At 51.9% G+C, this 14,688-nt stretch overlaps 1 protein-coding gene across 3 annotated transcripts in view; it reads left to right on the plus strand.

Moving 5' to 3' along the window:
* LOC132833863 (small conductance calcium-activated potassium channel protein 3-like) overlaps positions 1–14,688 on the plus strand; it is a 36,353-nt gene that overhangs the window by 10,721 nt on the left and 10,944 nt on the right. For all 3 annotated transcript variants that reach the window (XM_060852494.1, XM_060852493.1, XM_060852495.1), the window contains exons 2-3: positions 11,469–11,558; positions 14,185–14,582. In XM_060852494.1, the coding sequence (XP_060708477.1) occupies positions 11,496–11,558; positions 14,185–14,582 (461 nt within the window). In that variant the 5' untranslated portion in view covers positions 11,469–11,495. The remainder of the gene's footprint in view (positions 1–11,468; positions 11,559–14,184; positions 14,583–14,688) is intronic.

Below are 14,688 nucleotides of genomic sequence, written 5' to 3' on the forward strand. Positions count from 1 at the left end.
TTGAGAATTCAGTTTTATAAATAGTGACAGAGAAGACAATAGGGAGGAAATTACTCAAACTCTCTATTCAAATTACAAACCTGGTTCACCATCAAGTGCTCTATTGTGTAAAATTCCAAGAAAGGCACTTTCAGAAGAATCGGGGGGGGGAGGGTGGTGGGGTGGGAGTGGGGAGGGTGGGGATTCTGGAAGAGATTTACCCGGGAGGGTGTCAGGGTTTGAGGGACATCAGTTCACATGGAGAGAGGCCGGGAGACTGGGATTATCCAGCAGAGATGGTTCAGGGGAGGTTGGATTACAGAGTTCAGACTCACCAGGGGGTTGTAGAGGGGGGTGGGTTTTGATCGAGTCAAACAGACCGACGGAGGGGAGAGGCCATTTTGGATTTGGTGCTCAGCAATGAGCCAGGACAGGGGTCAGATCTCGCGGTGATGACGGTGATCACAACTGCCTCACATTTACCACAGCCTTGGAGAGGGAAAGGAGCAGTTACCCAGGGAAGGTATTTAATTGGGGAAAAGGAAGTTATGACGCTATCAGACAGGAGTTGGGAAATACAGACTGGGAGCAATTGTTCTACAGAACGGGCACAGCAGACGCGTGGAGACTGTTTAAGGAGCAGTTGTTGCGAGTGATGCACAAATGTATTCCTCTGAGATGGGTAAGATGAAGGAACCTTGGATGACGAGAACAGGGGAGCTTCTCGTCAAAAGGAAGAAGGCAGCTTACATAAGGTGGAGGAAGCCAGGATCTAGCATAGCTTTAGAGGATTACAGGCTAGCTAGGAAGGAGCTCAAGAATGGACTGAGGAGAGCCGGGAGGGGGCATGAAAAAGGCTTGGCAAGAAGGATTAGGGAGAACCCAAAGGCATTTTACTCATACGTGAGGAATAAGAGAATGATCAGAGAGAGGGTAGGGCCGGTCGGGGATAGTGGAGGGAACTTGTGCAGGGAGTCTGAGCAGATAGGGGAAGCCCTGAATGATTTTATTGCTTCAGTTTTCTTTAAGGAAAGGGACCTTGTTGTGAATGAGAACTTTGAGGAGCTGGGAAACAGGCTGGACCAGATCAAGATTGATGAAGTTGATGTACTGGAAATGTTGGAAAAGTCCCCAGGGCCAGACCAGATTTATCCCAGGCTGCTCTGGGAAGTGAGAAAGGATGTTGCTAAGCCGCTGGTGAAGATCTTTGCCTCATCACTCTCCACAGGAGTTGTACCGGAGGACTGGAAGGAGGCGAATGTCGTTCCTCTTTTCAAGAAGGGTAATAGGGAAATCCCTGGCAATTACAGACCAGTCAGTCTTACGTCTGTGGTCAGCAATATTTTGGAAAGAATTCTGAGGGATAGGATTTATACCTATTTGGAAAAGCATAGCGTGATTAAAGGCAGTCAGCATGGCTTTGTGAGGGGCAGGTCATGCCTCACAAATCTTATTGAGTTCTTTGAGGAGGTAACGAGACAGGTCGACAAAGGTCGAGTAGTGGATGTGGTGTATATGGACTCCAGCAAGGTATTTGATAAGGTTCCCAATGGTAGGCTCATTCATAAAGCAGCAAGTATGGGATACAGGGAGATTTGGCTGTCTGGATTCAGAATTGGCTGGCTGACAGAAGGCAGAGAGTGGTTGTAGATGGAAAGTATTCTGCCTGGAGGTCAGTGTTGAGTGGTGTCCCTCAGGGCTCTGTTCTTGGGCCTCTACTTATTGTAATTTTTATTAATGACTTGGATGAGGAGATTGAGGGAAGGTTAGTAAATTTGCAGATGACACAGAGGTTGGAGGAGTTGTCAATTGTATCGAGGGCTACTGCAGGCTGCAGTGTGACATAGACAGGATGCAGAGCTGGGCTGAGAAATGGCAGATAGAGTTCAACCTGGATAAATGCGAAGCGATGCATTTTGGAAGGTCAAACTCGAATGCTGAATATAGGATTAAAGACAGGATTCTTGGCAGTGTGGAGGAACAGAGGGATCTGGATGTGCAAATACATAGATCCCTCAAAGTTGCTACCCATGTGGATAGGGTTGTTAAGAAAGCATATGGTGTTTTGGCTTTCATTAACAGGGGGATGGAGTTTAAGAGCCGTGAGGTTTTGCTACATCTCTACAAGTCCCTGGTGAGATCACACTTGGAATATTGTGTCCAGTTCTGGTCGCTTTACTATAGGAAAGATACAGAGGCTTTGGAGAGGGTGCAAAGGAGGTTTACCAGGATGCTGCCTGGACTGGAGGGCTTGTCTTATGAAGAGAGGTTGACTAAGCTCAGACTTTTCTGTCTGGAGAGAAGGAGGAAGAGAGGAGACCTGATTGAGGTGAACAAAATAATGAGAGGAATAGATAGAGTCAATAGCCAGAGGCTTTTCCCCAGGGCAGGATTGATTGGCATGAGGGGTCATAGTGTGAAGATATTAGGAGGAAGGTATAGAGGAGATGGCAGAGGTAGGTTCTTTACGCAGAGAGTTGTGAATGTATGGAATGCATTGCCAGTGGTGGTGGAAACAGAGTCATTAGGGACATTTAAGCGACTGTTGGACATGCACATGGATAGCAGTGAGGTGAGGGGTGTGTAGGTTAAAGTATTTTATTTTACATTAGGATTAAACTATGGCACAACATCGTGGGCCGAAGGGCCTGTTCTGTGCTGTACGTTTCTATGTTCTATGTCCCATGAGTCGATGAGGGAGGCACTGTCTCCAGGGGCTGGAGGGTCAGTCACAGGAGGACACAGATTGGAGAGACCCGGGAAAAGGCCCAGAGAGTGGGGGGGTCGGGCAGAGGAGGAGAATTTGTCTTTCGACCCAGTGGGTTGTTGTTGTATCTGGGAACGCGCTACAAGAAAGGAACTGATTGAGCAGGAACGTTCACCGCAATGAGGAGAAATACCGGAAGTGGGTGTTCATCGTCTTGCAGCTTTTATTGCACCAGTTTACTTCTGTCAGTTCATCATTCTGTTTTGTTGACCTCCTGACTCTCCCCAAAACCTGTTCCACCTTTGGCAAGGTACAAGTCAGGAGGGTGAGGGAATACTCCCCAGCTGCCCCCCAGGATGGTGGCAGATCCAACAAAACTCAAGAAGCTCAACACCACCCAGAATGAAATAGCCGACAGTTGTTTGCCAACCTAACGATGTTGGCTATTTTAGACTGCATTGACATGACTGCCATTTTGTGCTGACTTCAAGGAGCAGCCATTTTGATTTGAATTGAGAGGTCGGCCATTTTGGTCTGAGATGAGGGGAAACATCTACCTACATTGGGAATCTTTGGAACACTGTCCCCAGAGACCTGTGGATGTTCCGTTCTTGAGTAGATCCAAGGCCAAGACCAGTTGATTTTCAGGGAGGCAAACAGAAGCTGAGGGCGAAGGGAGTGTGTTAATAACAACACGGGTCACCTGGGGGGCAGGGTGTTAATATTTACAGGGAGGGATCCCCAGGAAGTGTGTCAGTATTTACAGGGGGGAATCCCTGGGGAGTGTGTCAGTATTTACAGGGGGAATCCCTGGGGAGTGTGTCAGTATTTATAGGGGGGAATCCCTGGGGAGTGTGTCAGTATTTACAGAGGGGAATCCCCGGGGAGTGTGTCAGTATTTATAGGGGGGAATCCCTGGGGAGTGTGTCAGTATTTACAGAGGGGAATCCCCGGGGAGTGTGTCAGTATTTACAGGGGGGAATCCCTGGGGAGTGTGTCAGTATTTACAGAGGGGAATCCCCGGGGAGTGTGTCAGTATTTACAAGGGGGAGTCCACGGGCAGTGTGTCAGTATTTACAGTGGTGAATCCCTGGGGAGTGTGTCAGTATTTACAGGGGGGAATCCCCGGGGATAGCGTCAGTATTTACTGGGGGGGAATCCCCGGGGAGTGTGACAGTATTTACAGGTGAGATCCCCTGCAGATTGTGCCAATTTTTCCAGGGAAGACCCCTTGAGGAGTGTGTCAGTATTTACAGGGGGAATCCCCGGGGAGTGTGTCAGTATTTACAGGGGGAGTCCCCGGGGAGTGTGTCAGTATTTACAGGGGGGAATCCCCGGGGAGTGAGTCAGTATTTACAGGGGGGATTCCCTGGGGAGTGTGTCAGTATTTACAGGGGGCAATCCTGGGGGAGTGTGTCAGTATTTACTGGGGGAATCCCCGGGCAGTGTGTCAGTATTTACAGGGGGGAATCCCTGGGCAGTGTGTCAGTATTTACAGGGGGGAATCCCCGGGGAGTGTGTCAGTATTTACAGGGGGAAATCCCCGGGCAGTGTGTCAGTATTTACAGGGGGGAGTCCCCGGGGTGTGTGTCAGTATTTACAGAGGGGAGTCCCCGGGGTGTGTGTCAGTATTTACAGGGGGGAATCCCCGGGGAGTGTGTCAGTATTTACAGGGGGGAGTTCCCGCGGAGTGTGTCAGTATTTGCAAGGAGGAATCTACGGGGAGTGTGTCAGTATTTACGGGGGGGGAATCCCCGGGGAGTGTGTCAGTATTTACAGGGGGGAATCCCAGGGGAGTGTGTCAGTATTTACAGGGGGGAATCCCCAGGGATTGTGTCAGTATTTACAGGGGGGAATCCCAGGGGAGTGTGTCAGTATTTACAGGGGGGGATCCCGGGGGAGTCTGTCAGTATTTACAGGGGGAGTCCCCGGGGAAGTGTGTCAGTATTTACAGGGGGTGGTCCCCCGGGATAGTGTCAATATTTACATGGAGGATTCAGTGGGGAGTGTGTCAATATTTACAGGGGGGAATCCCCAGGGCGTGTCTCTGTGTTTACAGGAGGAATCCCCGGGGATTGTGTCAGTATTTACAGGGGGGAGTCTCCGGGGAGTGTGTCAGTATTTACAGGGGGAATCCCCGGGGCATGTGTCAGTATTTACAGGGGTAATCCCTTGGGAGTGTGTCAGTATTTACAGGGGGAATCCCCGGAAAGTGTGTCAGTATTTACAGGGGGGAATCACCGGGGAGTGTGTCAGTATTTACAGGGGGGAATCCCCAGGGAGTGTGTCAGTATTTAAAGAGGGTGGTCCCGGGGATAGTGTCAATATTTACATGGAGGATTATTGGGGAGTGTGTCAGTATTTACAGGGGGGAATCCCTTGGGAGTGTGTCAGTATTTACAGGGTGAATCCCCGGGGATTGTGTGAGTATTTACAGGGAGGTATCAGTATTTTACAGGGGTGAATCCCCGGGGAGTGTGTTAGTATTTACAGGGGAAAACCCCAGGGATTGTGTCAGAATTTACAACAGGGAATCCCCAGGGGGAGTGTGTCAGTATTTACAGGGGGGAATCCCCGTGGAGTGTGTCAGTATTTACAGGGGGAATCCCTGGGGAGTGTGTCAGTATTTACAGGGGGTGGTCCCCCGGGATAGTGTCAATATTTACATGGAGGATTCAGTGGGGAGTGTGTCAGTCTTTACAGGGGGGAGTCCCGGGGGAGTGTGTCAATATTTACAGGGGGGAATCCCCAGGGCGTGTCTCTGTGTTTACAGGGGGAATCCCCAGGGATTGTGTCAGTATTTACAGGGGGGAGTCTCCGGGGAGTGTGTCAGTATTTACAGGGGGAATCCCCGGGGCATGTGTCAGTATTTACAGGGGTAATCCCTTGGGAGTGTGTCAGTATTTACAGGGGGAATCCCCGGAAAGTGTGTCAGTATTTACAGGGGGGAATCCCCGGGGAGTGTGTCAGTATTTACAGGGGGGAATCCCCAGGGTGTGTGTCAGTATTTAAAGAGGGTGGTCCCCGGGGATAGTGTCAATATTTACATGGAGGATTATTGGGGAGTGTGTCAGTATTTACAGGGGGGAATCCCTTGGGAGTGTGTCAGTATTTACAGGGGGAATCCCCGGAAAGTGTGTCAGTATTTACAGGGGGGAATCCCCGGGGAGTGTGTCAGTATTTACAGGGGGGAATCCCCAGGGTGTGTGTCAGTATTTAAAGAGGGTGGTCCCCGGGGATAGTGTCAATATTTACATGGAGGATTATTGGGGAGTGTGTCAGTATTTACAGGGGGGAATCCCTTGGGAGTGTGTCAGTATTTACAGGGGGAATCCCCGGGGAGTGTGTCAGTATTTACAGGGGGCATCGCCGGGGCATGTGTCAGTATTTACAGGGGTGAATCCCCGGGGATTGTATGAGTATTTACAGGGAGGTATCAGTATTTTACAGGGGTGAATCCCCGGGGAGTGTGTCAGTATTTACAGGGGAAAACTCCAGGGATTGTGTCAGAATTTACAACAGGGAATCCCCAAGGGGAGTGTGTCAGTATTTACAGGGGGAATCCCCGTGGAGTGTGTCAGTATTTACAGGGGGAATCCCTGGGGAGTGTGTCAGTATTTACAGGGGGTAATCCCCGGGGAGTGTGACAGTATTTACAGGTGAGATCCCCTGCGGATTGTGCCAATTTTTCCAGGGAAGACCCCCTGAGGAGTGTGTCAGTATTTACAGGGGGAATCCCCGGGGAGTGTGTCAGTATTTACAGGGGGAATCCCCGGGGAGTGTGTCAGTATTTACAGGGGGGAATCCCCGGGGAGTGAGTCAGTATTTACAGGGGGGATTCCCTGGGGAGTGTGTCAGTATTTACAGGGGGCAATCCTGGGGGAGTGTGTCAGTATTTACTGGGGGAATCCCCGGGCAGTGTGTTAGTATTTACAGGGGGGAATCCCCAGGGATTGTGTCAGTATTTACAGGGGGAATCCCAGGGGAGTGTGTCAGTATTTACAGGGGGGGATCCCGGGGGAGTCTGTCAGTATTTACAGGGGGAGTCCCCGGGGAAGTGTGTCAGTATTTACAGGGGGTGGTCCCCCGGGATAGTGTCAATATTTACATGGAGGATTCAGTGCGGAGTGTGTCAGTATTTACAGGGGGGAGTCCCGGGGGAGTGTGTCAATATTTACAGGGGGGAATCCCCAGGGCGTGTCTCTGTGTTTACAGGGGGAATCCCCGGGGATTGTGTCAGTATTTACAGGGGGGAATCTCCGGGGCATGTGTCAGTATTTACAGGGGGAATCCCCGGGGCATGTGTCATTATTTACAGGGGTAATCCCTTGGGAGTGTGTCAGTATTTACAGGGGGAATCCCTGGAAAGTGTGTCAGTATTTACAGGGGGGAATCACCAGGGAGTGTGTCAGTATTTACAGGGGGGAATCCCCAGGGAGTGTGTCAGTATTTAAAGAGGGTGGTCCCCGGGGATAGTGTCAATATTTACATGGAGGATTATTGGGGAGTGTGTCAGTATTTACAGGGGGGAATCCCTTGGGAGTGTGTCAGTATTTACAGGGGGAATCCCCGGGGAGTGTGTCAGTATTTACAGGGGGCATCGCCGGGGCATGTGTCAGTATTTACAGGGGTGAATCCCCGGGGATTGTATGAGTATTTACAGGGAGGTATCAGTATTTTACAGGGGTGAATCCCCGGGGAGTGTGTCAGTATTTACAGGGGAAAACTCCAGGGATTGTGTCAGAATTTACATCAGGGAATCCCCAAGGGGAGTGTGTCAGTATTTACAGGGGGGAATCCCCGTGGAGTGTGTCAGTATTTACAGGGGGGAGTCCCCGGGGTGTGTGTCAGTATTTACAGGGGGGAGTCCCTGGGGTGTGTGTCAGTATTTACAGGGGGGAATCCCCGGGGAGTGTGTCAGTATTTACAGGGGGGAGTTCCCGCGGAGTGTGTCAGTATTTGCAAGGAGGAATCTACGGGGAGTGTGTCAGTATTTACAAGGGGGGATTCCCCGGGGAGTGTGTCAGTATTTACAAGGGGGAGTCCCCGGGGAAGTGTGTCAGTATTTACAGGGGGGAATCACCGGGGAGTGTGTCAGTATTTACAGGGGGGAATCCCCAGGGAGTGTGTCAGTATTTACAGGGGGGAATCCCCGGGGAGTGTGTCAGTATTTACAGGGAGAATCCCCAGGGAGTGTGTCAGTATTTACAGGGGGAGTCCCCGGGGAGTGTGTCAGTATTTACAGGGGGGAATCTCCGGGGAGGGTGTCAGTATTTACAGGGGAGAATCCCAGGGGAGTGTGTCAGTATTTACAGGGGGGAATCCCCGGGGAGTGTGTCAGTATTTACAGGGGGGATTCCCCGGGGAGTGTATCAGTATTTACAGGTGGGCTCCCTTGGGAGTGTGTCAGTATTTACAGGGGGAATCCCCGGGGAGTGTGACAGTATTTACAGGGGGCATCCCCGGGGCATGTGTCAGTATTTACAGGGGGGCTCCCTTGGGAGTGTGTCAGTATTTACAGGGGGGCTCCCTTGGGAGTGTGTCAGTATTTACAGGGGGAATCCCCGGGGAGTGTGACAGTATTTACAGGGGGCATCCCCGGGGCATGTGTCAGTATTTACAGGGGTGAATCCCCGGGGAGTGTGTCAGTATTTACAGGGGGAAACCCCAGGGATTGTGTCAGAATTTACAACAGGGAATCCCCAGGGGGAGTGTGTCAGTATTTACAGGGGGGAATCCCCGGCGAGTGTGTCAGTATTTACACGGGAGAATCCCTGGGGCGTGTGTCGGTATTTACAGGGGAGAATCCCCAGGGAGTGTGTCAGTATTTACAGGAGGGATTCCCCAGGGAGTGTGTCAGTATTTATAGGGGGGCTCCCTTGGGAGTGTGTCAGTATTTACAGGGGGAATCCCCGGGGAATGTGACAGTATTTACAGGGGGCATCCCCGGGGCATGTGTCAGTATTTACAGGGGTGAATCCCCGGGGAGTGTGTCAGTATTTACAGGGGAGAATCCCCGGGGAGTGTGTCAATATTTACAGGGGGGAATCCCCAGGGAGTGTGTCAGTATTTACAGGGGGGAATCCCCGGGGAGTGTCAGTATTTACACGGGAGAATCCCTGGGGCGTGTGTTGGTATTTACAGGGGGAAATCCCCAGGGAGTGTGTCAGTATTTACAGGACGGTTTCCCGGGGAGTGTGTCAGTATTTACAGGGGGGAATCCCCGGGGAGTGTGTCAGTATTTACAGGGGGGATTCCCCAGGGCGTGTGTCAGTATTTACAGGGGAGATTCCCCAGGGAGTGTGTCAGTATTTACAGGGGGGATTCCCCGGGGAGTGTGACAGTCTTTACAGGGGGCATCCCCGGGGCATGTGTCAGTATTTACAGGGGGAAACCCCAGGGATTGTGTCAGAATTTACAACAGGGAATCCCCAGGGGGAGTGTGTCAGTATTTACAGGGGGCAATCCCTGGGGAGTGTGTCAGTATTTACACGGGAGAATCCCGGGGCGTGTGTTGGTATTTACAGGGGGAAATCCCCAGGGAGTGTGTCAGTATTTACAGGAGGGATTCCCCGGGGAGTGTGTCAGTATTTACAGGGGGGAATCCCCGGGGAGTGTTTCAGTATTTACAGCGGGGAATCCCCGGGGAGTGTGTCAGTATTTACAGGGGGGAATCACCGGTGAGTGTGTCAGTATTTACAGGAGGGAATCCTCTGGGAGTGTGTCAGTATTTACAGGGGGGAATCACCGGGGAGTGTGTCAGTATTTACAGGGCGAGTCCCCGGGGAGTGTTTCAGTATTTACAGGGGGGAATCACCGGGGAGTGTGTCAGTATTTACAGGGGGAGTCCCCAGGGAGTGTGTCAGTATTTACATGGGTGAGTCCCCGGGGAGTGTGGCAGTGTTTACAGGGGGAAATCCCCGGGCAGTGTGTCAGTATTTACAGGGGGAAATCCCCAGGTAGTGTGTCAGTATTTACAGGGGGTAATCCCCGGGGAGTGTGTCAGTATTTACAGGGGGAGTCCCCGGGGAGTGTGTCAGTATTTACAGGGGAGAATCCCCGGGGAGTGTGTCAGTATTTACAGGGGGAAATCCCCAGGGAGTGTGTCAGTATTTACAGGAGGGATTCCCCGGGGAGTGTGTCAGTATTTACAGGGGGGAATCCCCAGGGAAGTGTGTCAGTATTTACAGGGGGGAATTTGGGGGAGTGTGTCTGTATTTACGGGGGGAATCCCCGGGGGGGTGGTGTCAGTATTGACAGGGGGAATCCCCAGGGATTGTATCAGTATTTACAGGGGGGAATCCCCGGGGAAGTGTGTCAGTATTTACAGGGGGGAATCCCCAGGGAAGTGTGTCAGTGTTTACAGTGGGGAATCCCCGGGGAGTGTGCCAGTATTTACAGGGGGGAATCCCCGGGGAGCGTGTCATTATTTACAGGGGTGAATCCCCGGGGAGTGTGTCTGTATTTACAGGGGGGAATCCCCGGGGAGTGTGTCAGTATTTACAGGGGGGAATCCCCGGGGAGTGTGTCAGTATTTACAGGGGGAATTCCCGGTGAGTGTGTCAGTATTTACAGGGGGGAGTCCCTGGGGAGTGTGTCAGTATTTACAGGGGGAGTGTGTCAGTATTTACAGGGGGAATCCCCGGGGAGTATGTCAGTATGTACAGGGGGGAATCCCCAGGTAGTGTGTCAGTATTTACAGGGGTGAATCCCCAGGGAAGTGTGTCAGTGTTTACAGTGGGGAATCCCCGGGGAGTGTGCCAGTATTTACAGGGGGGAATCCCCGGGGAGTGTGTCATTATTTACAGGGGTGAATCCCCGGGGAGTGTGTCTGTATTTACAGGGGGGAATCCCCGGGGAGTGTGTCAGTATTTACAGGGGGAATTCCCGGTGAGTATGTCAGTATTTACAGGGGGGAGTCCCTGGGGAGTGTGTCAGTATTTACAGGGGGAGTCCCCGGGGAGTGTGTCAGTATTTACAGGGGGGAATCCCCGGGGAGTATGTCAGTATGTACAGGGCGGAATCCCCAGGTAGTGTGTCAGTATTTACAGGGGGAAATCCCCGGGGAGTGTGTCAGTATTTACAGGGGGGAATCCCGGGTAGTGTGTCAGTATTTACAGGGGAGAATCCCCGGGGAGTGTGTCAGTATTTACAGGGGGTAATCCCCAGGTAGTGTGTCAGTATTTACAGGGGAGAATCCCCGGGGAGTGTGTCAGTATTTACAGGGGGAATCCCCGGTGAGTGTGTCAGTATTTACAGGGGGATTCCCCAGTGTGTTTGTCACTATTTACAGAGGGGAATCCCCGGGGAGTATGTCAGTATTTACAGGGCGGTGTCCCCGGGGAGTGTGTCAGTATTTACAGGGGGGAATCCCCGGGAGTGTGTCAGTATTTACAGGGGAGATTCCCTGGGGAGTGTGTAAGTGTTTAGAGTGGGTGTTCCATGGGGTGTGTGTCAGTATTTAGAGTGGGTGTTACCTGGGGAGTGTGTCAGTATTTAGAGAGGGTGTTACCTGGGGAGTGTGTCAGTATTTACAGGGGGGAATCCCTGGGGAGTGTGTCAGTATTGAGAGTGGGTGTTACCTGGGGAGTATGTGTAAAATGTTGTGTGAATGTCGCTCTGAGAGTTCAGGAGGGTGACCTCTGAACTGACTGGGTGACTGTTTTCTGAGATGCACTCTCCAATCAATATCGGTTGTGGTTTATTATCTCCCATGAGCCAGCAAGGTTAACCCATCCCAGTTTGCTCTCTGAAAGGAATGTGTCTTTTTATCCCCTTCTAGTTCACCATCGAGCTCCTCAGCGTCGCTATGTCCATCTCCACCCTCCTGCTTCTCATCCTGATCGTAGCTTACCACATCCGGGATATCCAGGTAACTGCCCTGCTTGTAACCAGCACCATCCCTTCAGTTTTCCCCCTCCCCAGTGGTCCTGACACATCAGACCGTAAGACATAGCGGCAGAATTAGGCTGTTCGGCCCATCAAATCTGCTCTGCCATTTGATCATTCTCAACCCCATTGTCCTGCCTTCACCCCATGACCCTTGACCCCCTTACTAACCGAGAACCCAATTCTGTCTTAAAGATGCTCAGTGACTTGGCCCCCACAGCCTCTCTGCGGCGATGGGTTCCACAGACACTCAACTCCAGAAATTCCTCCTCATCTCCAGTTCTAAAGGGTCATCTCTTCACTTTGAGGCTGTGCCCTTGAGTCCTCATCTCTGCTCCTGGTGGAAGCATCAATCTAGGCCCCTCGGTCTCTTGTATGTTTGAAGTAGATTCCACCCCTCCACCCCCCCACCTCCCCCCCCCCCCCCCCATTCCCCTAAACTCCATTGAGTACAGACCCAGAAACCTCAACTGCTCCTTATGTGACATAGGGGGCCACTTCGAAAGGCTCCTCACACAGCACCTTCCAAACCCACGGCCACTTCCATCTAGAAGGACAAGGGGCAGCAGGTACATGGGAACACCACCCCCTGCAGGTTCCCCTCCCCTCACCATCCCGACTTGGAAATCTATCGGCTGTTCCTTCCTGGGTCAGAATCCTGGAATTCCCTCCCTCAGGGGCATTGTGGGTCTACCCACAGCACATGGACTGCAGCAGCTCAAGCTGGCAGCTCACCCCCCCCACCTTCTCAAGGGAGGCAACTAGGGACGGGGGCAATAAATACTGGGCCCAGTCAGTGGTCATTTTAACCTGATAATGACCAGATGATGAACTGAGGAGTTGAAGAGAACAGCAATGATGCAGTTAAAGCTCTTTCTGTCTCTCTCTCTCTCTCTGTCTCTCTCTCTCTCCCTCTCTGTCTTGCTCACTCTCTCTGTCTCGCTCTCTGTCTCTGTCTCGCTCTCTCACTCTCTGTCTCGCTCTCTCTCTCTCTGTCTCGCTCTCTCTCTCTGTGTGTCTCGCTCTCTCTCTCTGTGTGTCTCGCTCTCTCTCTCTGTCTCGCTCTCTCTCTCTCTCTGTCTCACTCTCTCTGTCTCTTTCTCTCTCTCTCTGTCTCGCTCTCTCTCTCTCTGTCTCTCACTCTCTGTCTCGCTCTCTCTCTCTCTGTCTCGCTCTATCTGTCTCTTTCTCTCTCTCTCTGTCTCGCTCTCTCTCTGTCTGTCTCTCACTCTGTCTCGCTCTCTCTCTCTCTGTCTCGCTCTCTCTGTCTCACTCTCTCTCTGTCTCGCACTCTCTCTTTCTCTCTCTGTCTCGCTCTCTCTGTCTCACTCTCTCTCTCTCTGTCTCGTTCTCTGTCTCACTCTCTCTCTCTGTCTCGCTCTGTCTCTCTCTCTCTCTCTCTCTGTCTCGCTCTCTCTCTCTCTCTCTGTCTTGCTCTCTCTCTCTCTCTCTCTGTCTTGGGTATCATTGAATTGTGCCAATGGGAAAATATGCTCAAACACAATCATTGGCACCGTCCCTCCCTCAGCTCGGGCAGTTTTCCACACAGTTATATCCTGTTCTTGTTCCTGTAAATCAGAATGCCCAGGGACTGCATGTGTGTCACTGTGTGTGTGTGTGAGAGTGTGTGTCTGTGTGAGTGTGCGTGTGTCTGTGTGAATGTGTGTGAGTGTGTGTCTGTGTGAGTGTGTGTGATCTGTGTGTGTGTGAGAGAGAGAGAGTGCATGTGTTGTATCTGTGTGAATGTGTGAGTGAGTTGTGTGTGTTTGTGTGAGTGTGTGTGTCTGTGTGAGTGTGCGTGTGTCTGTGAATGTGAGTGAGTGTGTGTCTGAGTGTGTCTGTGTGAGTGTGCGTGTGTCTGTGTGAACATGTGAGTGATTATGTGTGCGCTTGTGTCTGTGAGTGTGTTTGTGTGTGTCTGTGTGAGTGTGCGTATGTCTATGAGTGAGTGTGTCTGTGTGTGTGTGTCTGTGTGAATATGTGAGTGAGTGTGTGTCTGTGAATGTGTGAGTGAGTGTGTGTGTTTGTGAGTGTGTGTCTGTGTGTGTTTCTGTGTGATTGTGTCTGTGTGAATGTGAGTGAGTCTGTGTGTTTGTGTGTGCGTGTGTCTGTGAATGTGTGTGAGTGTGTGTGTGAATGTGAGTGAGTGTGTTTGTGTGTGTCTGTGTGAGTGCGCATGTGTCAGTGTGAATGAGCGTGTGTCTGTGTGAGTGTGCGTGTGTCTGTGTAAACATGTGAGTGTGTGTGCGCGCTTGTGTCTCTCTGTGTGTGTCTGTGTGAGTGTGTGTGAATGTGTGTCTGTGTGAGTGTGTGTCTGTCTGTGTGAATGTGTTTGTGTGTGAGAGAGAGAGAGAGTGAGTGTGTGAGTGTGAGTGTGTGACCAGATTCACAGGAATTGGGGGAGCATGCTTGAGGGGCTGAATGGCCACCACTTGTCCTGATTTCCCAAGAAATGGTGGGGAGTGGAGGGCTTGTAAGACTGGAGGGGCCAAATGGCATCTGCCCAATTGCCGGAGTGTGGGGGGGATTTGGGGGAGGTGGAGAGGGCCCCCTCGCAGTGACTGAACCCACTCTGCATCTCGTTTCCCCACCACCCCCCCGACCTCCAGCTCTTCACCATCGAAGAAGGGATTCGGGAATGGCGGGTGGCGTTGACCAGACGCAGGAAGCTCCGGCTGGTCCTGGAGCTGCTGGTGTGCGCCCTGCACCCGTTCCCGCTGACGTTCCGGAGCTCTGGGAGCAGGGGGGAGGAGTCGCTGCTCTCTGGCACCGTCATCGTCCTCTCCAACCTGATGTTCCTACGGGTTTACCTGGTGCAGAGGGTCCTCTTCCTGCACAGCAGCGTTCTGGAACCTTCCTACCAGACTATTGGCTCGCTCAGCAAGATCAACCTCAAGTTCCACTTTGTGCTCAAAGTGCTCATGAACAACTGCCCCAGCAAAATCCTCCTCCTCTTCGTCCTCTTCGGCTGGTGTGGGGCATCGTGGGCCGTCACTCTGTGTGAGAGGTAAGTCTGAGGTACCGACTCTGTCACAGAGAGGGAATCCTCACCCACAAACTGAGACACCTCTTCCAGGGGCTAATAGGGTCAGAGAGATGTACAGCACGGAAAC

The sequence above is a fragment of the Hemiscyllium ocellatum genome, chromosome 38, assembly GCF_020745735.1.
Source record: "Hemiscyllium ocellatum isolate sHemOce1 chromosome 38, sHemOce1.pat.X.cur, whole genome shotgun sequence".
Classification (NCBI taxonomy): domain Eukaryota; kingdom Metazoa; phylum Chordata; class Chondrichthyes; order Orectolobiformes; family Hemiscylliidae; genus Hemiscyllium; species Hemiscyllium ocellatum.